At 49.3% G+C, this 27,170-nt stretch overlaps 1 protein-coding gene across 1 annotated transcript in view; it reads right to left on the bottom strand.

Moving 5' to 3' along the window:
• The window catches only part of ROS1 (ROS proto-oncogene 1, receptor tyrosine kinase), a 121,730-nt gene that overhangs the window by 82,838 nt on the left and 11,722 nt on the right, over positions 1-27,170 (bottom strand). The window contains exons 5-14 of the mRNA XM_039914597.1: positions 24,076-24,228; positions 23,625-23,634; positions 21,728-21,876; positions 20,083-20,221; positions 16,789-16,990; positions 15,359-15,438; positions 14,886-15,008; positions 14,417-14,601; positions 11,589-11,686; positions 2,323-2,831 (exon numbers count right to left, since the gene is read on the bottom strand). Coding sequence (XP_039770531.1) covers positions 2,323-2,831; positions 11,589-11,686; positions 14,417-14,601; positions 14,886-15,008; positions 15,359-15,438; positions 16,789-16,990; positions 20,083-20,221; positions 21,728-21,876; positions 23,625-23,634; positions 24,076-24,228 — 1,648 coding nt within the window. The remainder of the gene's footprint in view (positions 1-2,322; positions 2,832-11,588; positions 11,687-14,416; positions 14,602-14,885; positions 15,009-15,358; positions 15,439-16,788; positions 16,991-20,082; positions 20,222-21,727; positions 21,877-23,624; positions 23,635-24,075; positions 24,229-27,170) is intronic.

The raw sequence follows: 27,170 nt of genomic DNA, 5'->3' as shown, positions 1-27,170 counted from the left end.
AGATATTTCATCCCTACCTAAAGATGAGGAAACTGAGACTCAGAGAGGTGAAGTGTCTTGCCCACGGTCCCACAGCAGGCAAGTGGCAGAGCCAGGATTAGAACGCAAGCCCTCTGACCACCAGGCCTGTACTCATTCCAATAGGCCACACTGCTTCTAGAATGTAAGCTCATTGTGGGCAGGGAATGTGTCTGTATATGATTGTACTGAACTCTCCCAAGCACTTAGTAGAGTGCTCTGCATACAGTAAGCACTCAATAAATTAGATTGAACAAATGAATAAATGCTTCTCACGTTTCCCAACAGGGCCCATCCCTGCAGGCTCCAGAGGGAGCCTGGCTCCGGAATCTTCCTGCTGGCTTCCCATCGCTACCATCCCCGGGGGAAACTATCAGCTCAGTGTTCAACAGCGAGCTTCTCCCAAGCCCTATGTCCAGAGCAGGCCCCACCAAGGGCATTGAGCTCATTATTCACTGAAAGCCTCAGAGACAGAGGCTCAGTGGAAGGTGCAGGTAGGAAAGCCAGGGCTCCAAGCATCCTGGGACCCTTTCTGAGGAGGGTCTGGGCTGGATGGACCATGGCTCTGACACAGTGAGTGCATGACTCGCAGCCTGACATCTGGCCATCAGAGCTTCAGGATTGACCACCTTGGTCAGACCACTGTTTGATTGTTCACAATGACTCTGGGCTCTCCCATAGTTAGATTTTGAGAGTAGGAACTCCGCTTCAGGGACAGGTAACTGCGTATTCTCTCCCAACGCTTAGTACAGTGTTCTGCACTCAGTAAGTGCGTACTCTTATTACTATTAATAATAATAATGATAACTGTGGTATTTGTTAAGTGCTTATTATGTTCCAGGCACTGTTCTAAGCACTGGGGTAGATACAAGGTAATCAGTTTGGACACAGTCCGTGTCCCACATGCTCACAGTCTTAATCCCCATTTTATAGATGAGGGAACTGAGGTATAGAGAAGTAAAGTAACTTGCCCAAGGTGACACAGCAGACAGGCAGCAGAACTGGGATTACAACCCTGGGTCCTTCTGACTCCCAGGCCTATTCTTTATCCACTAAACTACGCCGCTTCTCGTACTAATCAGTGCTACTAATCAGTGGTATTCTCTGAGCACTTAGTGTGTGAAGAGAATAATAATAAAGAATAATTATGGTATCTGTTAAGCGCTTACTATGTGGAGACACTGTATTAAGCACTGGGGTTGGATACCAGCAAATCAGGAATGACAGCATCCCTGTCCCACATGGGGCTCACAGTCTCAATCCCCATTTTACAGATGAGACAACCGAAGTACAGAGAATTGAAGTGACTTGCCCAAAGGTCACAGAGCAGATCGGTGGTGGAGTCAGCATTAGAACCCATGACCTTCTGACTCCCACACCCATGCTCTATCCACTAAGCCATGCTGCTTACTGTACTGAGCGCTTGGGAGAGTACAACAGAGTTGGTAGACAAGTTCCCTACCCACAAGGAACTAACAGTCGGCAGGGGCAGGGTCCAGGGTCTTCCAGGGATGGGGAAGTTGGGGCACAGGCGGGCAGCCCGGGCCCAGGCCCTAGCCAGAATGGTGCCCTGAGCTCTGCCCCAGCCCTCCCTTTCTGCCTCAGCTGTCTATGCCGGCTCTGGGTTCCTGGGCCCCAGCTGTGCCCATTTTAAAGGTCTACAACTGGCTGCTTCAGCTCAAACTAATTCAAAGGGTTTAACCAAGTCCAACACCATCAAAAGGAATGGAGTAGTTCATTCATTCATTCATTCAATTGCATTTATTGAGCGCTTACTATTTGCAGAGCACTGTACTAAGCGCTTGGAATGTACAATTTGGCAACAGATACAGACAATCCCTGCCCAACAACGGGCTCACAGTCTAAATGGGGGAGACAGACAACAAAACAAAACAAGACAAAAGAAGACAAAACAAGTAGTCTCGCGAGTAGTTGCCCGGGACAGCACCTTGTACTTATTAGGTGCTCAAGCAGTGTCCTGAACACAGCGGGTAGCCGGTACAGAGAATTACAGTACTGAGAAGCAGTGTAGCTTAGTGGAAAGAGCACGGGCCCGGAAGTCAGAAAGACCTGGTTTCTAATCCTGCCTCTGCCACACGTCTGTCGGGTGACCTTGGGCCTCAGTTACCTCGTTTGTAAAATGGGGATTGAGACTGTGAGCCCCATGTGGGACAGGGACTGTGTCCAACCTGATTTGCTTGTGTCCACCCCAGAGCTTAGAACAGTGCCTGGCACATAGTAAGTGTTTAATGAATACCACGATTATTATCAAGATGATTATTATTAAGGGGCAAAGCAGCTCACCAGTGTTCCTGGAAGCGCTGGGAGGCCGCCACCGAATGGCCGCCTCTTGTGATCCGAATAAGGCCACGAGACTCCGGGGCCGTGACGGCAGAGGGTAAGGCTGAATCGACGGACTCAGGAGGACGAGGTTCCCGAGCCCCCCGCCCTCCTCTGGCTCCACCAGGCTGCAGTCCACAATGAGCTCGTTGAACCGGCCGCCCTCCTGCCGGAAGACCCGTCGACCGTCGGTGACCACCAAGGCCCCATCCCCGTGAGCCAAGCTGCTCACGTCGGCGAGGGTCGTGGGCGGGGTCAGGGCCAGCCGGGCCGAGCCGTCCAGAGCGGTGGCCGTGAACACACGGTCCGTGAGGTTGAAGTAGACGAGCTGCTGGGACCGGAAGCTGACGGCAAAGTCTTGGAGGGCACGGCTGCTTAGCACGGGCCGGGCGTCCTCCACCGCTGCCTCCCCACTACCCCGTGGGCCAAGGTCCACTCTGAACACTCCGGCATCCACGAGGTAGAAGATGAACCTACGAAAGGCAATTAATAATAATAATAATAATAATAATAATGGTATTTGTTAAGTGCTTACTATGTGCCAGGCACTGTACTAAACACCAGAGCGGAAACAAGAAAATCGAGTTGGAGACAGTCCCTGTCCCACGTGGGGCTCACAGTCTCAATCCTCATTTTACAGACGGGGGGAGAAGTGAAGTGATTTGCCCAAGGTCACACAGCAGACAAGTGGCAGAGCTGGGATTAGAACCCATGACCTATCACTAAATCGATGAGCCAGTCATACTTAGTGAGACTGTGAGCCCCATGTGGGACAGAGACTGTGTCCAACCCAATTTGCTTGTATCCACCCCAGCACTTAGTACAGCGCTTGGCACATAGTAAACACTTAACAAATACCATCATTGTTATTATTATTAGTGAGTGCTTAGTGTGCACAGAACACTTGCTCCTTTCATTCATGCATTCATTCAATCGCATTTACTGAGCGCTTACTGTGTGCAGAGCACTGTAATAAGCGCTTAGGAAGTACAATTTGTCAACAGAAAGAGCCAATCCCTACCCAACAATGGGCCTACATTCTAGAAGGGGGAGACAGACAACAAAAGAAAACAGTAGATGGGCATCAATACCTTCAAAATAGATAAACAGAATCATATATATACATCATTAATAAAATAGAGTAATAAATATGTACAAATATAGACAAGTGCTGTGGGGAGGGGAAAGGGTTAGAGCAGAGGGAGGGAATAGGGGCGATGGGGAGGAGAGCAGAGGAAAAAGGGGGCCTCTGGGAAGGCCTCCTGGAGGAAGTGAGCTTTCCCTAGGGCTTTGAAGAGAGGAAGAGAGCTAGTTTGGCGGATGCGAGGAGGGAGGGCATTCCAGGACAGCGGTAGGACGTGGGCCGGGGTGGACGCAGGGACAGGTGAGAACGAGGCCCAGTGAGGAGGTTAGTGGCGAGAAAGGAGTGGAGTGTACGGGGTGGGCAGTAGAAGGAGAGAAGGGAAGTGAGGTAGGAAGGGGCAAGGGGATGGAGAGCTGTGAAGCCAAGAGTAAGGAGTTTTTGCTTCATGCGAAGGTTGATAGGCAGCCACTGGAGGTTTTTGAGGAGGGGAGTGACACGTCCAGAGCGTTTCTTCAATCATCCCTCCTCCCAGCCCCACAACATTTAGGTATATATCTGTAATTTATTTATTTATATTCATGTCTGTCACCCCTTCGGGCCTGTAAGCTCACTGTGGGCAGAGAATGTGTCTCTTATTGTTATATTGTAATCTCCCAGGTACTTAGTACAGTGTTCTGCATCCAATAAGTGTTCACTAAATATGATTGAATGAATGAATACAATATAATAATACAATAGACACATTCCCTGCCCACAACGAGCTTGCAGTCTAGAGGGGGAGACAGACATTAATATCAAAAAAAAACACATTATGGATATGTCTGTAAGTGCTGTGGGCCTGGGAGGGAGGATAAGTAAAGGCAGCAAGTCAGGGTGCCGCAGAAGGGAGTGGGAGAAGAGGAAAGGAAGGCTTAGTTTAGTGGAGGCAGGTGAACACCCTCCAGTTCATCAAGGGAGCCCAGCCAGGGAAGGGGAGGCCGGTCAGGAGAGCTCCCCAAAATACTTCGGCAGCTTGGGGCCCTCTGAGGAGGAGCCCTCTAATGTTCCTCCAATGCCAACTTTCTCACTGTATCTCAGTCTCGTCTACATCACTGCCAACCGCTCGCCCATGTCCTGCCCCTGGCCTGGAGTGCCCTCCCTCCTTGTATCCTCCAGACAATTACTACCTCCCCTCCTTCAAAGCCTTACTGAAAGTACATCTCCTCCAAGAGACCTTCCCAGACTGAGCCCCACTTTTCCTCTTCTCCCACTCCCTTTTGCGTCATCGCGACTCTCTCCCTTTATGCATTCCCCCCTCAATCACACAGCACTTCTTTATTTATATTAATATCTGTCTCCCCATCTAGACTGTATTATTCATTGCACTCTCCCAAATGCTTAGTAAGTGCTCTCTAAGTGCTCAGTAAATAAGATTGAATGTTTTTACTGCTTAATAAAAGTAAATGCTAAACTTCACCAACCTTCCTTGGACAAGTCACTTAACCTTTGGGCAAGTCACTTAACTTCTCTATGCCTCGGTCCCCTCATCTGTAAAATGGGGATTAAGACTGTGAACCCTATGTGGGACAAGGACCGTGTCCAACCCGATTATCCTGTACCTACCCCAGTTCTTAGAACCGTGCCTGGCACTCAGTAAGTACTTAAGAAGTATCATCATTATTATCATTATTACAAATAGCCACTTCCTGCCTTGCCCCGACCAGTATTAATTGATATCAGTCAATAGAAAAATATTTTCAGCCCAGTTCTTTCAGTGCCTGCGTCGATGTCGCAGCATGGCCTGGTGGATAAAGCAGGGCCTGCACTTCAGGAGATCATGGGTTCTAATCCCAACTCCACCACTTGTCTGCTGTGTGACCTAGGGAGAGTGACCTCACTTCTCTGGGCCTCAATTTCCTCACCTGTATAATGGGGACTAAGCCTGTGAGCCCCACGTGGGACAGGAACCGTGTCCAACCGAATTTGCTTGTATCCACCCCAGCGTTCGGTACGGTGCCTGGCACCCAGTAACCAGAACTATTATTATGATTGATTATTATTATTTTCATTATTATTCTTATGTCCTGACCAATTGAACGAAGTCTTTTGGGCGAAGCAGTGATTCTCCAAAACCACTAGAGGTCCGTCCAGCTCTTTGATGGAGGAGAGGTCCGGCACAGACCACAGCAGTCCGCACTGACCTGTCCAGTAGTGGTCAGAGGATGTTACTGCTCCATTCACGGGCCTCACTTGCTACCGGGATCCAAGCGCTTCATGGAACATACGAATTTTTCACCGTCGAGCGCTGGCCGGGAAGCAAGAGCGAGTAAAGGTTTGCAAACATCCCATCGGGAATGGAGAGTGAAAGCTACGGGTTTCCAGGAATGTTCCAGGAGAAGGAAGGTGTACACGGGGCTAGGAGACAGAGGGCCTGGCCACTTGTCTGCTGTGTGACCTTGGGCCAGTCACTTAACTTCTCTGTGCTTCAATTTCTTCAGGGATTCGGTACCTGTTCTCTCTCCTGCATAAACCGTGAGTCCCACGTGGGGCAGGGACTGGATCCAAACTGATTATCGTGAATCTACCCTTGGAGCTAGACACCTAGTAAGCACTTAATAAATTATTATTTTTATTTGTATCGGCACTTACTACGTGCCAGACGCTGTAATAATAATAATGATGGTTTTTGTTACGTGCTTACTATGTGCCAAGCACTATTCTATGTGCTGGAACTGTGTCCAACTGTGTGGAACTGTACTAAGCACTGGGGTAGACACAAGCTAATCAAGTTGGACACGGATCCTGTCAAAAATGGGGTTCACAGTCTTAATGTCCATTTTACAGATGAGGTAACTGAGACACAAGGTCACACAGCAGACAAGTGGCAGAGCAGGGATTAGAACCCAGATCCTTTTTTTTTTTTGGTGGTATTTGTTAAGCACTTACTATGTACCAGGCACTGTACTAAGCGCTGGGGTGGATACAAGCAAATCATGTCCATCACAGTCCCTGTCCCACATGGGGATCACAGTCTCACTCTCCATTTTACAGATGAGGTAACTGAGTCTCAGAGAAGTTAAGTGACTTGCCCAAGGTCACACAGCAGACAATTTTGACACCCAGGACAGTGCTCTATTCACCAGGTCACATTAACACTTCAGATTAGAGGAATAGGCCCGTATTTGATTACCGGATTTCATGGCAAAGAAGATCAGGGAAGCAGCATGGCTTAATGGATAGAGCACGGACCTGGGAGTCAGAAGGACCTGGGTTCTAATCTCAGCTCCACCATACATCTACTGTGTGAGCTTGGACAAGTCCTTCACTTCTCTGGGGCCTCAGTTCTCTCATCTGTAAAATGGGGATTAAAAGTGTGAGCCCCATGTGGAACAGGGACTGCATCCAATCTGATGACCTCAGTGTTTAGAACAGTGCTTGGCACATAGTAAGCGCTTAAACGGGTACTATTATTATTATTATTATTAAAAGCATGCAAGCCCAAAGTCCAGGCCTCGGTTCAGAAGGGATGAGAGGTGTCCTTGGATGAATGATTTCAGTATGGTCATTCATTCATTCAATCGTATTTATTGAACGCTTACTGTTAGCAAAGCACTGTACTGGTCTAAACTGTAACCGGAATTAGAAGAGCATCAGGAAGAAACCAGAAATGTTCTGGAACCACTGAAGTAGGAAGCAAGATCAATTTTAGACAATGGAAGAAAGTCCCAGGAGAAAAGTAATCGATAGGGGCCCCTCTCCCACCTCACTCCAACACCTCCAAGTCAAAAAAGGCCATGGGAGCCCAGCTCCCACATCCCACATCCCTCTGGCTCCAACCCCAACACCCCTACCCTTGTCTTGGGCCTCTTCCATATCAGAACCCCATATGGCAAAGTCGGAAGGGATAATGAGTTGGAAATAATAACGGTGGGATTTGCTGAGCATTTACTATCCATCAAGCTTTGTCCTGAGAGCTGGAGTAGATATGAGGTATTCAGGACAGATGCAGTCCCTGTTCCACATAGGGCTCAAAGGCTAAGGGGAAGTTAGGATAGGTATTTCATTCCCATTTTGCAGATGAGCAAACTGAGCCCCAGAGAAGTTAAGTGACATGCCCAAGGTCACCCACATCAGGCAAGCGTCAGAGTCAGGATTAGGATGAGGTCCCCTGATTCTCACACCCATTCATTTTCCCCTAGGCCCCACTGCTTCTGCTTCCACTTTTAGAAGGGAAGTAGTGTGGCCTACTGGAAAGAGCAAGGCCTGGGAGTCAGAGGACCTGGCTTCTAATCCCAGCCCCACCATTTGTCTGCTGTGTGACCTTGGGCAAGTCACTTCACTTCTCTAGGCTTCAGTGACTTCATCTGTAAAATGGGGATCAAGACTGGAAGTCCCTTCTGGGACCGGACTCTGTCCAATCTGATTAGCTTGTATCTATTCCAGCGCTCAGTACAGTGCCTGGCACATAGTCAGCGCTTAACAAGCACCACAGACAAAGAAGGAAAAGAGGGGGTTGGTGGACTGGGCAAGAAAAGGGAGGAGTAGATGGAAGTCCAGGAAGAGGCTCGATCATGGGGATCCCACCTCCCAGCCCCCACCACCCCTTCTCTCACTCATTCCTCCCACTGCTCCTTCCCAAATATCCCCAGTCAGTTCTCTACCCAACTCTCAGCCATTCCCCTCGAGGGGCAGCAGGAACGAATTGCGGGATCAGAGATGCCCAACCCTCCAGAACCACACATAAGATACTGTATATATGTGTAATTTATTGATTTATCTATGTATTTATTCATTTATGTTATTGTCTGTCTCTTGAGACTGTGAGCTCATTGTGGGCAGGAATGTGTCTGTTGTTGTACTCTCCCAAGCATTTAGTACTTTTGCACACAGTAAGCACTCGATGAATACTATTGAATGAATGAATGAATGAATGAATGTACAAGATTTTCCATTCAACAGCCCACACCCCGGGGCTGTGGGAGGAGCGTTGGTTTCCATGGGAACGATCCCCACATTGCCCCAGGACTGAGACTCCATCACATAAGGAACACGATTGGCTTGCCAGTGACCGATTGGCTTGCCAGTGACCCCAGGACTCCACGGTCCTGCTCAGAGGGAGCACCGGGGGAAGAAAGGACACAAAGACGCGTTCTCTACTGGACCGGAGATTGAGAATTGGTCCAGTAATTTGAGGTCAAAGCCCTTCCCCTCTAAATGACGCTCAACAGTTTTTGGAATGCTGTCCTTTCGGTTTCCATGAAGAGTGAAACTTTGCACATCCCTTGTGTTGATTCTAACCCTGGTGTTATTGAATTAATTATATCTTCTCTCCAAAGCACCAGTGTTTCTGAAAAGTCACCAATTCATTCCAAAAATTGTTTCTCCAGCCAGCTTGGATGATAAATGACAAATGATAATGGAAACATTATCCAACCTCGGCTTCACTGACACTGTCCTCTCTTAGATCTCCTCCTATCTCTCCGGCCGCTCATTCTCAGTCTCTTTCATGGGCTCCTCCGCCCATCCCCTAATTGTGGGTGTCCCTCAAGGTTCATTTCTGGGTCCCCTTCTCTCCTCCATCTACTCCCACTCCCTTGGAAAACTCATTTGCTCATAGTTCTGCTTAGACTATCATCTTTATGCTGATGACACCCAAATCTATATTTCCAGCCCTTATCTCTCGCCCTCTCTGCAGTCTCGCATTTCCTCCAGCCTTCAAGACATCTCTACTTGGATGCCCCACTGACACTTCAAAGTAAGCCTCCTCCTCTCCCTCCTCTCCCCAATTGTAGGGATTCCTCGAGGTTCTCGGTCCTCTTCTATTCTCCATCTATGGTCATTCCCTTGGAGAACTCATTTGCGCCCACGGCTTCAACGGCCATTTCTATGAGGATGATACCCAAATCTATATCTCCTCCCCGATCTCTCTCCCTCTCTCCAGGCTTGCATATCCTCCTGCCTTCAACACATTTCTAGGCGGATGCCTGCCTGTCACCCCAAACTTAATAATGTCCAAAACTGAGATCCTTATCTTCTCTCTCAAACCCTGTCCTCTCCTGAACTTTCCCATCACTGAAGACAGCACATCCGTCCTTCACATTTCATAAGCCCCTGACCTTGGTGTCATCCTTGACTCCCCTCTCTCATTCACCCCACATAACCGATCCATCACCAAATCTTGCCATTCTCACCTTCATAGCATCGCTGAAATCCACCCTTTCCTCTCCATCCAAACTACCACCATGTTAGTACAATCACTCATCGTATGCCGCCTAGATTACTGCATCAGCCTCCTTTTGACCTCCCAACCTCCTGCCTCTCCCCACTCCAGTCCATATTTCACTTCTCTGACCAGATTATCTTTCTACAGAAATGTTCAAGGCTTGTCAGTCCCCTCCTCAAAAATCTCCAGTCGTTGCCTATCCACCTCCATATCAAAGAAGAACTCCTCACCATTGTCTTTAAAGTTCTCCATCACCTTGCCCACTCCTGCCTCACCTCCCTTCTCTCTTTCTACAACCCAGCCTGCACACTTCGCTAACCTACTCAATATGCCTCCATCTCACCTGTCTCGCCGCTGACCCCTGGCCCACGTCCTACCACTGGCCTGGAACGTCCTCCTTCCTCAAATCCACCAGACAATTACTCTCACCCCTTTCTAAGCCTTACTGAAGGCCCATCTCCTCCAAGAGGTCTACCCAGACTAAACCCCACTTTCCCTCATCTCCCACTCCCTTCTGTGTCACTCTGACTCACTCCCTTTGTTCTTTCTCCCTCTCCCCACCTTGCAGCAATTATGTATATAGGTGTAATTTCATTTATTTATATTGATGTCTGTTTACTTGTATTGTTGTCTGTCTCCCCCACTCTCCCAACATGGACTGTGAGCAGGGATTTTCTCTCTTTATTGCTGTATTGTACTTTCTCAAGTGCTTACTACAGTGCTCTGCACACAGTAAGTGCTCAATAAATACCATTGAATGAATGAATGAATGAACAGTGCTTGACACATAGTAAGTGCTTAATAAATCCCATAATTATTATTATTATTGTTTCCCCAGTGTCCAGTATAATGATTGGCATAGAGTACACCTCAAAAAATACCGCAATTATTATTAGTGAAGAGGATGGAAACTGGATTGTAGAGGGTCAAGAAAGGAGTTGGAGGAGAGGAAAGAGAAGCAGTGGGTACTCACACCCCGTTTGTGGAATTTGGGGAAGCAGAGAGATCAAGTGATAGCTGGAGGGTGCAGTTGGCAGCATAGTCTAGAGGTAAGAGAATAAGACTGGGCCTCAGAAGAACTTAATTCCAGTCCCAAATCCACCACTGAGTTACTGTGTGACCTTGGGCAAATCACTTAACCTCTTTGGGTCTCCATTTGCTCATCTGTAAAATGGGGATAAGATAGGTTGGCAGCCCCATAAGAGGGGGGAGCTGTGCCTGACCCCAAAACCTTGTAACAGCTACAGCACTTAGTACATAGTAAGTGCTTAATAAATGCTGTAAATAATTTTAGGTTAGTAGAGTATAGATAGGCGGGTCTGAAGGCAGAGGGGAAGAAACCACCCAAGAGTGAGTAATTGAAGGTGATGACAGGGAAAGGAAGAAGAGTGGGTGCAAGTGCTTTGAGGAGGAGAGAAGGGATGGGGTCTAAGGGATAGATTTTTAAAGATGGCTTAGAAAAATCATTCACTAACCTCTATGATGGTGATAACAATAATCAGCATTTAGGACAGTGCTTGGTACATAGTAAGTAATTTACAAATACCATAAAAAAAAATGCAGAATTTGTTAAACGCTTGCTTTGTGCCGAGCACCATGCTCAGAGCTGGGGTACAATCAGATCAGAAGTAGTCCCTGTGTCACATGGAACTCACGGTTTAATGCAATATTCACTGAACTGAAAAATGGGATCTGTCCCTTGGACTGAGAGAAAACTCCTTGCTTGACATCCCCATGAGACCTGATCTTCAGATTCCCTGGCCACCACGCTCTCCTTCCCACATTTCTTTGCAGCCGCCCCTCGGCCCTCCAGCTTGCCCCTCGGGCCAAGCAGAACTCTAGCTTGCCCAGGAGCTCAGCTGAAGCCACCGCCGCTGCCTCTGTCCTTGACCCCGTCTCAGTGGACCCAGGAGAGGCCTTCAAGCCTCCCGACAAAGTACTCGCCCATTATAAGGATCAACCACCAGCTTCTTCAGCGACACAATCGAAGGCGGAGTGATGTCTTCAGGTACAGAGCAAAGTGCCAGATCACAGTTCCAAACCTGGAGAATCAGAAACATCGCTTTCAGGCCCATGATTAACATCATTCCAGCTCCTCCCTGTTACTCTCCAAAGAACACTAGTCTTTCATGCACTGAACCAGGCTGGGCCACCGTGCACTTTCATTGTGATAGTGCCCCCGGCCCCCACCTGCCCTCCCCTTAGTCGTGTCATTTTAAGGGGAACGTGTGACTGAATAGAGCGGGTAGAGTGGCCACATAGCCTGAATTGTTCAGAATTCCATCTAGGACTTCCACCTGCAAAATCTTGAAGGGACTGTAATTCAAGATGGAGTCTGGACATGCTCAGAAGAGAACAAAATTGATGACCAAATATTTCTCACTGAACATAATAATATCACTAGCCTAAGGGTGGGTGGCACTTTCATTTGCCCAAAGCAGTTTCACATGAGAGATAGCATTTTATCCCCACTTCCTGAGTAAAGTAGCACAGATCCAGAGGCAGGATATAGGTGAGAGGTTGGTGGGGAGATAGATGAGATCGAGGTACAGTGAGAAGGTTGGTATTAGAGGAATGCAGTGTGCGGGCTGGGGTATTGTAGGAGGGTAGTGAGGTGAGGTAGGAGGGGGCAAGGTGATTGAGCGCCTAAAAGCAGTTTTTTTTTTTAATGCAGAGGTGGATGGGCAACCACTGGAGTTCCTTGAGAAGTGGGGAAACATGGGCCTAACATTTTGGAAAGAAAATAATCTGGGCAGCAGATTGGAGTATGGACTGGAGTATGAAGAGACAGGAGGCAGGGAGTTCAGCAAAGAGGCTGATAAAATAATCAAGGGGGGATAGGATAAATGCTTAAATTAATGTGGCAGCAGTTTAGATTGAGAGGAAGGGGTGGATTTTAGTGATACCGTGAAGGACGTAGTGATGGCTTGAATATGTGGATTGAATGAGGGGGAGAAGTCAAGGGTAATGCCAAGGTTATGAACTTGTGAGACAGGAAGGATGGTGGTGACCAACAGCGATGGGAAGTGAGCAGAAGGGCAGGGTTTGGGTGGGAAGACAAGAAGTTCTGTTTTAGCCTTATTAATTTTGAGATGGGGGGACATCCAAGTCTTGAAGGCAGGAGGAGTTATAAGGCTGCAGAGAGGAAGAGAGATCAGGGTTGGAGAGGTAGATTTGGGTGTCATTGGCCTAGAGGTGATAGTTGAAACCGTGTGAGCAAATGAATATTCCAAGGGTGTGGGTGTAGAAAGAGAAAAGAAGGGGACCCAGAACTGAACCTTGAGGGACCCCCACAGTTAGGGGATGGGAGGCAGAGGAGGAGCCTACAAAAGAAACTGAGAATTAGCAGCCAGAGAGATAGGAGGAGAGCCAGGAGAAGACAGCATCTATGTGTTAATCAATCAATCAATGGTACTTATTGAGTGCCTACTATGTGCAGAGCATTGTATTAAACACTTGGGAGACTACAATATCATAGAATTAGCGCAGACATGTTCCTTCCCATAAGGGGCTTACAGTCTAGAGGGCCTATAGAGCTAACTAAGCAGTATACTAAGCACTGGGGGAGATTTAAGGTAATCAAGTCAGTCATAGCCCCTGCTCCACATAGGGCTTGCAGTCGATGGAAGAGGGAGAATAAATGTTTAATCCCCATTTTATCAATGAGGAAACTGAGGCCCAGAAAAGTGAAATGACTTGACCAAGGTCACACAGCAGGCAAGTGGTGGAGCTGAGATTAAAATCCAGGTCCTGTGATTGCCAGGCCCATGCTCTTTCCACTAGGCTACAGCCGCTTCCCGTAATGCCTTGTGGGCTAAAAGCCCTTCCCAGAAAGCAGCATAGCCTAGTGGAAAGAGTCCAGGCCTGGGAATCGGGGGTTCTGGGTTCTAATCCAAGTTCCACTTCTTGCCTGCTGTAGAAAATCTCTCATCTGTGTAGAAAATCTCATCTGTAATTTTTTCAATGGTATTTGTTAAGCGCTTACTGTGTCAAGCACTATTCTAAGTGTTGGGATAGATACAAGTTTTAGGAGGTCAGACACAGCCCCTGTCCCACATGGCGTTCACAATATAATAATAATGTTAATAATAATGTTGGTATTTGTTAAGCGCTTACTATGTGCCGAGCACTGTTCTAAGCGCTGGGGTAGACATAGGGGAATCAGGTCGTCCCACGTGGGGCTCACAGTCTTAATCCCCATTTTACAGATGAGGGAACTGAGGCACGGAGAAGTTAAGTGACTTGCCCACAGTCACACAGCCGACAAGTGGCAGAGCTGGGATTCGAACTCATGAGCCCTGACTCCGAATCCCGTGCTCTTTCCACTGAGCCACGCTGCTTCTCCAAGTATATAAGTAGGAGGGAGGAGGATTTGATCCCCATTTTATGATTAAGGAAACTGAGGCACTGAGAAGTTAAGTGATTTGCCCATGGTCACACAGCAAGCAATTGGCAGAGACTGGATTAGAACCCAGAACCTCTGAATCCCAGGCCCATGACCTTACCACTAGGCAGCACTACTCCTCTATAATGGAGATTCGATGCTGTGCTCCCTAGTCTTTAGACTGTGAGACCATGTGCTGGAGAGGGTGTGTGTCAGGCCTGTTTATGTTGTATCTACCCTGCGTGAGGAAGAGGAGGAAGAGGAGGAGGAGGAGGATAAATAGGTGATCACCTTAAGGCAAGGTGAAGTTTAGAGGCCCTGAAGGCTTGTCCATCCCCTGGATCGCCAGCCTGACGAGTCACTCTATGACTCCCGCCCCAACCCTCACCCTTTCACTCATGATGAAGTAGATCTTGCCATACAGCCAGTCCACCGAGACAGAGGAAACCGTCCCGGAGCCGTTGTAGAAGACGTGGAGGCCGGAAGCGTCCCCCATGTCGGTCGCATCCTTCACCCAGATCACATTTCCCTCACAGAAGTAGACGAGCTGCCGCTGGACGTTGACAGCGATTCCTGTTTCATCTCAGAAACAAAACAGCTCCATGACTGTAAGATCTTTGTGGGCAGGGAATGGGTCTACCAACTCTGCTATAGTATACTCTCCCGAATGTTTAGTACAGTGCTCTGCACACAGGAAGCGCTCACTAAATACCATTGATTTAGCTGATGGATTAGTTTAACTGATGGATTGACCCTTCCCCCTCGGGGAAAGGGTTTCCTCCCAGGGTGGGAAAAGGGAGGGGATGGAGACAGTCCCACTGTGGACCCCGGCGAACGCGGCCCCCTGCCGAACTGACCTGTAATTCTCTGGCTGCGCCCATCTGTGGGAAGACAGTGTGCTTCCTCTACAAAATGCTCCAGGAATCTCTTTCGGAGCGAATTCTCTCGGGAAAGAAAGAGCCACTGTGCTTGTTCCTGGACTGAACCAGAAGAAAAGCTCATTTCCCGGAGGTGTCCGCCTCCATGCTCGCCCGAGCCCTGGGCCTTCGGGGTAGGGTGGGAGCAGAGAGATGGTGGGCCCCACGGGGCAGGCATGGATGTACCCACAAGCATGCAGTCTTCACAAAAACACATAGTCGCAGGAGCCCGCTCCGTGAGAGTCATGAGGGCGTCACCTCCAGGGTCCTGGCTGGAGGAGTGGGGAGGAAAGCCACTGTATTTGCCTTCATGGCTTTTGAACACCCCGTCTCATTGGCCACAGCTCACTGAAGGGACAGCCCAGGGGAGGGTGGACAGAGGGCGGGTTGAGAAGGAGAAGGAGAAGTCCTACCTGTCGACGATGGGGCGGTGGTGACATTTGCTTCCGCTTCCGGCCCCTGGTCCACCTGCCCTACGGCCCTGATGGAAAACCTGTTCCAAATGCGGGTTGGAAAGGGAGTCGGCATCTCAGTGGGAGCAGGAGGGCGGAAACCACTTCTCTGCTAACCCCCTGATGAGGAAGCAGCGTGGCATAATGGAGAGAGCACGGACCTGGGAGTCAGAAAGTCATGGATTCTAATCCCGGCTCCGCCACTTGTCTGCTGTGTGACCTTGGTAGTGTCACTTTACTTCTCTGGGCCTCAGTTACCTCATCTATAAAATGGGGATTGAGACTGTGAACCCCACATGAGACAGGGACTGTGTCAAACTCTATTTGCTTGTATCTGCTCTAGTGCTTAGTAGAGTACCCTGCACATAATATGCAGCTAACGAATACCATCATCATGAATAAGTTCCAGTCCTGGGGACCAGCATCAATCTGCACCCCTAGATCTCACCGGCAGAGACCCAGGGGGGTCCAGGATCGACCCTTCCAGGACAGCTGTCTCTCCCCAGTTACTCCTCTCTTTTCCTCACCATCCCAAACATCACCTCCCTGCATAGCTGGATTTCCCAAAGAGTCCTCGGGTCCGGGTCTTGAGCGGAACATTTTGTGGGGGAGACGGATCAGCAATTATTCAGGAGAAACACCATCAATCTATAACGTTTGCTGAGGGCTTAGAATATATGGGGCCTATACTTAGTAGACTCAACCTTTGCCCTCAGTTTCCTGGGCATATCAGTTTCCACTGGGTGTATCGGTTTCCACTGTGGTTTGAGCCCTGTCCCCTGTATGCCCACACAGCACAGTAATGACGATGATGGCATTCACTAAGTGCTGACTTGTGCCAAGCACTGTGGTAAGTGCTGGGGAAGCTATGAGCTAATCAGTTTGGCCACGGTCCTTATCCCACACCGGAGTCACAGTGGAAGAGGAAGGGAGAACAGGCATCATATTCTGCATTTTCAGATTAGCACTGAGGTAAAGACAATGTAAGTGACTCGCAAGTGGCGGAACAAGGTCTAGGACCGGGGAAACTGTCTTAGGGTAGCATTTTCTTTCCCCTGGGGACACGTTAACCCAAGTGGCAGAATTCCTTGTGAGGCCAGGGCAGGTGAGAAGTGGCTCAGGCGAACACTTGAGACCAAGCACTTTATGTGTTTTTACAAACTCTGATAAGAGAAGGAGGCTGAGTGGGACTCTGGCCTGGGAGCCCAAGCACGTGAGAACCGTTCTGTGTTGTGACTTAATCACAGCTGCCCACTTTCTATGACATCATCAGTTCCTGGACTGAAAAAAAGGGTGCGCTTTATGTTTGGGCATTTATATCTACGATGAATAATGAGATGCCAGGGAGGGACCAAACCCTGGCCAATACCTGGCCCCATGGTGCCTCTCACCTGTACGTGGTGTTCGGCAAGACGGAGGAAAACTGGAAGCTTGTGGCCTGGGTCCCCGCGTCCAAAGTTTGGTGGTCGCTGGCCAGTCTGAGGTTGTATCCAGTAACTGGTCCACCCGGGAACAACGGCAGTGACCAACCGACCTCCACCACGTCCGGGCTGACACTACACAGCTCTCGGATGAGAGGAGCCGTTTCGGGGACTGCGAACAACAAAGGCCCAAGTGGACCAGGTGACCGTTGGTGGGACATTACACTTGCAAAATTCATTCAATGACGTCCCTTTGACCTACTCATCTACAGCATTTGCTGAGTGTCCACTGTGTGCAGGGCCAGATTAACCCAGGGCTTTTCAGGGCTGCAGCCCCTGAACTTGTCAATCAATCAATGATATTTATTGAGTGCTGACTATATTCAGAGTTCCATACTTAGCCCTTGGGAGGGTACAATGGGGTATTGAGGTGGGGCTTGCTGATCCCCAGAGACCCACGGTATGAGCTACTTCTGCTTCAGGTAATAATAACATGCCTCTTGACATTACCATTACCGTTACCATTTATTGCCATCGTTCTTGTCTGTCTGTCTCCCCCACTTAGACTGTAAGCCCGTCAGAGGGCAGGGACTGTCTCTATCTGTTACCGATTTGTACATTCCAAGCGCTTAGTACAGTGCTCTGCACATAGTAAGCGCTCAATAAATACTATGAAATGAATGAATGAATTACCAATGTGGCTGCCACTAGGGACACCATGAAAATGGCAACCGAAATAGACCTTTTCAAAATAGCCATCATACCTGCACAATGTCAGAGAGAACGAGACTGTGTTGGTGTTTTTATTTTTAATCATATTTATGAAACACTTATTATGTGCCAGGGACTGTACTAAGCACTGGAGTATATACTGTAAGCTAGCTGTGGGCAGGGAATGTGTCAGCTTATTGCTATATTGTACTCTCCCAAGAGTTTAGTACAGTGTTCTGCACACAGTAAGTGCTCAATAAGTACAAATGAATGAATCAAAGCTGGTCAGGTTATACACAGTCCATATCGCACTTGGGGCTCATTGTCATAATCCCCATTTTATGGATGAGGTCCTGAGGCACAGAGAAGTGAAGTGACTTTCCCAAGGTCACACATCAGACAAGTAGTGAAGCCAGAATTAGAACACAAGTCCTTCGGATTCCCAAGCTCGTGCTCTATCTACTTGACCATGCCGCTTCCCCTGGAGTCCTCGCTACATGACCCCCTGCTTCCCTGGCCACTGTGACTGGGTGGTGGCAATTTTTGATTCCACTAATCTGAAAAGGAGAGGGTGGCTGATAGAGGAGCGGGATGAGGAGAGAGGGAGACTGGTGGGGCCAGGCACTTGCAAGCTCACTGGTGGCTCTCAGACAATGCCCTAGGCCGGCCCTGCTCTGTCCCTGCCCCTGGGGTGTTCCCAGACAGTATAGCTCGAGGGACGAGACGGCTGGGCCCAGACTACAGGTACAGGGTAATCAGGTTGTCCCATGTGGGACTCACAGTCTTAATTCCCATTTGACAGATGAGGTAACAGAGGCACAGAGAAGTGAAGTGACTTGCCCAAGGTCCCATAGCAGACAAGTGGCGGAGCCGGGATTAGAACCTGCATCCTCTGATTCCCAAGCCCGTGCCCTTGCCATTAGGCCATGCTGCTTCTCCCTCTGCCTCCAGAGGGGAGGAATCCCCTCTACTTCCCATGCTGGGACCTGGTAAAATCTGTCCATGAGGTGAGGGGTGTGGGGCAGGAGAGGTGGTCTTGGCTTTTGTCAGCAGGAATTGTCCAGTTTATCTCATTCATAATGTGCTCGGCTCGATTTCCTGTCCCAGACTGTGGCCAGGGTAGGAGCAGGGTTTTCGGGAAGGTAGAGGTCAGAAACCCAGCTCTTGTCAGAAAGCCAAAACCATCAGGAATTTCCAGCATCTAAGTCGGCCCCCTCCCACCCCCTAGCACTGCTCTTGTTCCGCTCACAGATGTCCAATGGACAGAGCAGGGATGGGGTGGAAGCCCCTTGTAAAAGAGTCCAAGCCTGGGCCCGAGCAGGAGTTGATCCAGCCCTGGCTGTGTGTCTGTACCGCATGTTATATTGGATCCTTTAGGAATATACAACATTATTTGAAGACTCCCTCACTGCCCATGAGGAGCTGACAATCCAGCCAGAACAATTCAAAAGATAGGGTAATTAGTGGATAGAGCACTGGCCTGGCAGTCAGAAGATCAGGGGTTCTATTCCCAGCTCCGCTGTGAGACCTTAGATAAGTCATTTCGCTCTAGACTGTGACCCCTCTAGAGCGTGAGATCGCTGTGGGCAGGACTGTGTCTGTTTGTTGTTACACCGTACTCTTTAAAGTGCTTAGTACAGTGCTCTGACAACAGCAAGCTCTCAATAAATACAATTGAATGAATAAATTGTGCCTCAGTTACCACATCTGCAAAAATGGGGGTTGAGACTGTGAGCCCCAAATGGGACAGGAACTTTGTCCACCCCCCTTTGCTAGTAACCACTCCAGCATGTAGTCTGGTTCCTGGCACAAAGTAAGCACTTTAACAAATGCCACAGTTGTATATAGCTGAATCGATCTGGAACCTAATGGAGGGTGTTGTAAGTAGCCAACATAGCAAAATCTACCAAGGACTTCCCAGTGGGAACTGTGGCCACTTGCTGGCCCAGACCAGCCATCCAAAAAGGCGGAAATGACCAGAGGCTCACATCCAGGTGGTCAGTTGGCTTGCTGAGGAGGTCACATGACATCCTAGTGGCATACTTCACCTCATCCTCTCAGAACCCGAGCCCCAGCTGGGGATAATAATATAATAATAACAATTTTATTTGTTAAGCACTTACTCTGAGCCAAGCACTGTTCTAAGCGCTGGGCTAGATAATGCAAGCTAGTCAGGTTGGACACAGTCCATGTCCCCCGTGGGGCTCACAGCCTTAATCCCCATTTTACAGATGAGGTAACTGAGGCCCAGTGAAGTGAATAATTATGTTGGTATTTGTTGAGCGCTTACTATGTTCAGAGCATTGTTCTAAGCGCTGGGGTAAATACAGGATCATCAGGTTGTCCCATGTGAGGCTCTCAGTATTAATCCCCATTTTACAGATGAGGTAACTGATGCCCAGAGAAGTTAAGTGACTTGCCCACAGTCACACAGCAGACAAGTGGCAGAGCCGAGATTCGAACCCATGACCTCTGGCTTCCAGGCCCATGCTCTTTCCACTAGGCCAAACAGAGCAGAGCCACTCTGAGGAAACCCTACCACCTATGGATTACCTCCTGTGGCCAGTGTCCGGTAACTGGTGCTGGGCGGGGAAGAGAGATGCAGCTGAGCCGTGACGATCCAGACCACGCGGAACGTGTATTCGGTGAAAGCGTGCAGGGGCTGGGCGGTGTAGACAGGCTCGGACACCGGCTGCCCCAGGGAGAGAGCAGATGGTCGTGGGCCAGGAGCCACCACCGGTCACAGGCCCGGGCACCCCCTGGTCACGGATCAGTCAGTCAGTCAGACAGTCCTATTTATTGAGTGCTTATTGTGTGCAGGGCACACTAGTAAGCACCAGGGAGAGTACAGAATAAGAGTTGGTAGAAACATTTCTTGCCCATAATAAGCTTACAGCTGAGAGTGGAGAAATATCCTCCTGGAGCAAGGGAGGGGGAGTAGGAGGAGGAAGAGCCCCATGGATTCAGGGAAGGGAGAGGATGAGGAGGCAGAGTCCTCTGGAGAGAAAAGAGCCGGAGAAGGAGGAAGAGTCCCATGGATTCAGAGGAGGCGGAGGACGAGGAGAAAGAGCCCCAAGAGAGGAGGAAGGAGAAGGAGGAGGAAGATAATTTGGCAGAGGGGAAGAAGGGGAAAGAAGAGCCCTCTGGATTCAGAGGAGGGGCAGATCTGGACTGCTGGCCCAGAGGCAGCCCAGACCAACTCCTGTCACTTTGGAAATGATAGTAGGGGCTGAGGCAGGGGTAAGTGAGGAATACAGGACCAGGAACCGGGGTTGAGGACCGCAGGGAAGGGGACAAAGGGACCAGGACAGCACGACAGGAATGCTAGGTTGGAGAACTCAAGGCACGCCCTCCCATCCAGAGGGAACTAGAACATACGCCCATCAGCTAATTCAGTCAATGGAAACATCACATTGAAGGCCAAAACCCCCTTGTTTCGTCCTCACCAGTGGCACCTGCCTCAACTTCCTTCTCTGGCCCATGGATGTCCTTCCATATCATCTCAGAAAACATAACTAGATTATTCCCTCCTGACAGGGAATTCCGCAATCCCAGGGAAGGAAGCCAGCCCAGGCAATGAGCCATTCCTAAGGGTGCACGTGGAGGCAGAGTTCCTGCGTCAGAAAGAAAACTGTGGTGTCTGTCATGCACTTACTATGTGCCAAGCACTGTATTTAGCACTGCGGTAGATACCACGTCCCTGTCCCACGTGGAGGGAGAGCAGGAGGGAGAATAAGTATCAAACCCCCATTTTACAGATGAGGAAACCGAGGCACAGAGCAGTTATTTTCCCAAAGTCACCCAGCAGCCAAGCTAAAAACCCAGATTCTTGGCTCCCAGGTCCGGGCTCTCTCTTCTAGTCTACCCCATTTGCCTCCTTTGCCTCCCTTCTAATAAAAATAATGATAGTAACAACAACAACATTCATTAAGTGGTTACTATGGTCCAGGGGTGGTACTAAGCTCTGGGTGAGATAGAAGATCATCAAGTCAGAATCAAGTCAGGAGTTGGGAAGGGACAGGAAGAGGACTTTCCAAGTCCCAGAAGCTGAGTGGATGGACAGACCAGATAAGGCAACTGCCTCGGGGAAGATAGATTTACTTATGACAAAGTAGCATAGAGTCTTCTCCCAAACTGCAAACTGCAGGGCACTTGGGGCCGGGGCATGTTGGCGGAAGGCAGAGGTGCCAGCACTCACCTCCGTGTAGCTCCAGCTCCCGGGGAGCCGGGAGAACTGCCACTGGACAACGTACTTCACTCCCGCCACGTTGGCCGGTTTCCACCCCAGCGTCACAGCGTGGGCTCCGATGGAAGACGCGAATGGGGCCGTCGGGGATGGCGTGTGGCCTGCCGGAAAGCGACAACAAATGAGGTCTTGGAGCCACCTGCAGATGGGAGACTGTAAGCTCGCTGTGGGCAGGGAATGTGATTGTTTATTGTTGTATTGTACCCTCCCAAGCGCCTAGTATAGTGCTTTGCACCCAATAAGCTCCCAATAAATATGATTGAATGGATGATTTTTTTTTTAATGGCATTGGTTAAGCACTTACTATTCATTCATTCAGTAGTATTTATTGAGAGCTTACTATGTGTAGGGCACTGTACTAAGCGCTTGGAATGTACAATTCGGCAACAGAGACAATCCCTGCCCAATAACGGGCTCATTATGTGCCAGATACTGTACTAAGCACTGAGGTAGATACAAGCTAATCAGGTTGCACACAGTCCCTGCCCCACAAGGGACTTACAGTCTTTATCCCCATTTTACAGATGAGGTAACTGAGATGCAGTGAAGTGAAGTTACTTGCCTAAGGTCACACAGCAAACAAGTGGTGGAGCTAGGACTAGAACCCAGGTCCTTCTGACTCCCAAGCCTGGTCCACTAGGCCATGCTGCTTCTTTGGGTGGTTCTCCTAGCACAGGGCACAGTACTGGCTAGTTTGTTGTGGGAAGGGAATGTGCCGGATTATTGTTGAATTGTACTCTCCCAAGTGCTTAGTACAGTGCTTTGCCCACAGTATGCACTCAATAAATATGATTCCTGGACTGACTGACTGCAGAGCACTATCCTGGGTGCCCAAGGGGTACAGAATGCCGAATGTGGGCTAGTGGACAGAGTACAGAACGGAGAGTCAATAGACCCAGGTTCTAGTCCCAGCTCTACCACTTCCCTGCTGTGTGACCTTGAGAAAGTCACTTAACTTCTCTGGGCCTCAGGTACCTCAAATGTATCATTAGTATAAAATACTTGTTCTCCCTCCTCAGACTGTGGGACCGAGACTGCATCCAACCTGATTATCTTGAAGTAATTAATGAATACAATTAATCATATTTAATCCCCATGTCACAGGTGAGGAAACAGAGACACAGAGAAGTTTCATGTAGGTTGCACAGTAGGCAAGTGGTAGAGCTGGGATTAGAACCTTGGTCTCCTGACTACTAGTCCTGTACTCTATCCATTAGACCACACAACTTCTCAATGGCCCGCAAATCCAAAATCCTGGACCCTAAGCACTGTACTTAGCACTGCAGTAGATACCCCCCACTTGCTCCTGTCCCACTTGGGACTCACAGCCTAAGTAAAAAGGAGAATAGGTATCAAATTCCCATTTAAAGATGATGAAATTGAGGCACAGAGAAGTTATTTCCCCCAAAGTTACATAGAAGCCAAGATTATCAATAATAATAATTATAATAGTTAAGGTACTTGTTAAGAGCTTACTATATGCCAAGCACTTTACAAAGTAATCAGGTTGGACACCGTCCCTGTCCTACATGGGGCTCACAGTCTTGATCCCCATTTTATAGATGAGGGAACTGAGGCCCAGGGAAGTGAAGTGACTTATCCAAGGTCACACAGCAGACATATAGCAGAGCCGAGATTAAAACCCATGGCCTTCTGACTCCCAGGCCCGGGCTCTTTCCACCAGGCATGAGATATCTTGACTCCCAGGCCCAGTTCCCTGTTAGGTCACCTGCTCCTCCACACCCACACTCCATCCTCATCTACGCCCCCAGCTACAGCTCAAAGGAAGGTGAGATGAGGGTGGGGGAGAGTCAGGCCACCCTCTCCCCCTGTCAGGGTTAGCACTGACCTTTCAGGACCTGGATCGGGCACAGGAGGACCAGGAAGTGAGTGAGCAGTGCCGTGCCAGCCATCCGGCCAAGCCTGACCGACTCCACTCCCCCAGGACCAAAGGCTAAATGCTGAATGGCTCTTTGCCATCTCCTTCACCTGGAACCTTTCCCAACGGTCACTAATGACTGAGGCCTTGCCGGTCAAGCATTAACCCTCGGTGGGCCCGGTTGTAGTCTAAAGAATCTCTACTTCTGAACCCTTGGGGCTTGAGCCCAGATTCCCAGCGTGGAGATCTGGGCTGTGGCCAGGGCCTCTTCTGATAGTCAGGTGGCCAGGGCTGGAACTGGGGCAGGGGCATGAGCAGGAGTAGGGACAGAGTACAGGGGGCATGAACAGGGGTTAAGAGCAGGCCCAGATCAGGGGGTAGGGAAGGGAACAGGGCAGGGCCAGGGCCAGGGTCTACTTACCCAGAACTTCCTCTCCGAAGGCCTTTTCTGAGTGGTGACAGCCAAGCTCACAGGATTCTCTCTGAAAGCAATCGAGTTTCTCAGCGTGTTGACCATCTGTGGAATGGTCAATACTGTCCCCTCTCCTCCACTGGTGCCTATGAATTCCAGGACCTAGTGGCCCTTCAGAGTGGTGGAGTGGGGTATGTTCGACCCAGAGGTGGGTTAGGCCCTTCCTTCCACCCAGGAAGGGCTGGAGACCAGAGCTCTCCATCACCTTGCCCCTTCCTACCTCACCTCCCTTTTATAGCCCAGCCGGAACACTCCGCTCCTCTCCCGCTATCCTTCTCACTGTGTCTCGTTCTCGCCTGTCCCTCCACCGACCCCTGGTCCACGTCCTACCTGGCACACCCTCCCTCCTCACATCCGCCAAACTATCTCACTTTCCCCCTTCGAAGCCCTACCGAAGGCGCACCTCTTCCAAGAGGCCTTCCAGACTAAGCCCCCTTTTCCTCAGCTCCCCCTCCCTTCCACATCACCTCGACTCACTTCCTTTGCTCTTCTCTCCTCCCTGCCCCACAGCACTTATGTACATATGTATACATCTATAATTTTATTTATATTAATGCCTGTTTACTTGTTTTGATGCCTTTCTCCCGCCTTCTAGACTGTGAGCCCATTGTGGGCAAGGATTGTCTCTCTTTATTGCTGTAATGTACTTTTCAAGCACTTAGTACAGTGCTCTGCACACAGTAAGTGCCCAACAAATAAGGTTGAATGAATGAATAAGGGGCCCTCAGGACACCTGGGTCCCTCCTTTGTCTCTGCTTCTCTTGGGCATGGCAGTCACCTGACACAGTTTCCAGGACATCCAGTCATGTTGAATTTAGGTGAGGACCTTCTTTTTTTTTTAATGGCATTTATTAAAAGTGCTCACTATATGTCAGGCTCTGTACTAAGTGATGGGGTAGATACAAGCTAATCAGATTAGAAAAAGTCCATGCCCCACATGGGGCTCACAGTATTAAGCCCCATTTTATAGATGAGGTAACTGAGGCACAGAGGAGGTGAAATAACTTACCCAAGGACATTCGGGAGACAAGTAGCAGAACCAGAGCCAGGATTAGAACCTAACTCCTTCTGATCCCTACAAACAGGTGCTGAACTATCCCAGGGCCCAAGGGAAATTGAAACGATTCCTTCTCCACTGGGTCCCTAGTTCCAGTTAGGGGGGCGTGAAGGGGGAAGGGGCTCCAATCCTTCCACGCCTCCCCCAGCAACAAACCACAAGGACATAAGACCCCATGGTAAGCTCCGCCAACTGGAACAATCCATCTCCACTGCAGTCCAGATTGAGTCAAATTGCCAATTTAGGATTTTTGTGTGTATGGTATTAGTTAAGCACTTACTGTGTGCCAGGGACTTTACTAAGGTCTGGGGTAGATAAAAACTAATCGGGTTGGATCCAGTCCGTATCCTCCATAGTCTTAATCCCCTCTTTAAAGATGAGGTAACTGAGGCACAGAGAAGTGATGTGACTTGCCCAAGGTGCTAACCTTCTCACTGTGCCTCGATCACATCTGTCTCGCCGCCGACCCCTGGCCCACATCCTGCCTCCGGCCTGGAACGCCCTCCCTCCTCAACTCTGCCAAACAATCACTCTTCCCCTCTTTAGAGCCCTACAGAAGGCACACCTCCTCCAAGAGGCCTTCCCAGATTAAACCCCCTCTTCTTCAGTTCCCTTTCCCTTCCACATCACCTCAAGTTGCTCCCTTTGCTCTTCCCCCCTGCTGCCCACCCCACATCTCTTATGTATATATGTGTATATCTATAATTCCATTTATTTCTACTGATGCCTGTTTATTTGTTTTGATGTCTGCCCGTGCCCCCCACAGACCGTAAGTCTGTCGTGGGCAGGGATTGTCTCTCTTTATTGCTGAATTGTACTTTCCAAAGGCTTAGTACAGTGCTCTGCACACAGTAAGTGCTAATAAATATGAATGAATGAATGAATGAATGAGTCAATGAATGAAAAACAAAAAATTACTTCTTTTCCCAAAGGGAGATGAGCACATGGAATCCACCCCCGCCAGGAAACTGTATAGCCAGAATCACAGCGTGGCTCAGTGGAAAGATCCGGGGCTTGGGAGTCAGAGGTCATGGGTTCGAATACCAGCTCTAACATTTGTCAGCTGTGTGACTGAGGGCAAGTCACTTCACTTCTCTGTGCCTCAGTTACCTCATCTGTAAAATGGGGATCAAGACTGTGAGCCCCACGTGAGACAACCTGATTCCCCTGTGTCTACCCTAGCACTTAGAACAGTGCTCTGCACATAGTAAGTGCTTAACAAATACCAACATCATTATTATTATTATTATTAACAATTGCCAGAGGGTTCAGAGCCATGAATGAGCCGTCCATGCTGGGACACTGGAGGGAAAGTTAGGGCAGGAGAGAGGATGGACAGTGAGGCTGACCCAGCAGGGACGGTGCTGTTGGCTTGATGGAATTGGCTGTGTGATACTCGACACTACCACACCTAAACCCGGAATGCCCCACTTAACCAGCAGAGTGGTTTAGAATAGTCGTTCCCAACCAGACCTTGAGTGCCCTGCTTGGAAGCTCACCAGCCCTGGATGCGGTCTTTCTCGGAGAGCAAGAGAAGGGGAAAAGAGGAGAGATGTCCCACCCACCAGGAGCTGATATGGGCAGGGATCACCTAGCGTCCGTTCCCTTCACTCCACAGAAACCACCCTCTCGAAAGTCATTAGTGATCTTCTTCTTGCCAAATCCAACGGCCTCTACTCCATCCTAATCCTCCTCGACCTCTCAGCTGCCTTCGACACTGTCGACCACCCCCTTCTCCTGGAAACATTATCCAACCTCGGCTTCACTGACACTGTCCTCTCTTGATTCTCCTCCTATCTCTCTGGCTGTTCATTCTCAGTCTCTTTTGAGGGCTTCTCCTCTGCCTCTCACCCCTTAACTGTGGGGGTCCCTTAAGATTCAGTTCTGTGTCCCCTTCTATTCTCCATCTACACTCACTGCCTTGGAAAACTCATTTGCTGAAATTTTTCCAACTACCAGCTCTATGTAGATGATACCCAAATCTACA

Source organism: Ornithorhynchus anatinus, chromosome 2 (genome assembly GCF_004115215.2).
Source record: "Ornithorhynchus anatinus isolate Pmale09 chromosome 2, mOrnAna1.pri.v4, whole genome shotgun sequence".
Lineage (NCBI taxonomy): Eukaryota > Metazoa > Chordata > Mammalia > Monotremata > Ornithorhynchidae > Ornithorhynchus > Ornithorhynchus anatinus.
The sequence above is the reverse complement of the archived record's forward strand: the minus strand, read 5'-3'. Positions and strand labels throughout refer to the sequence as shown.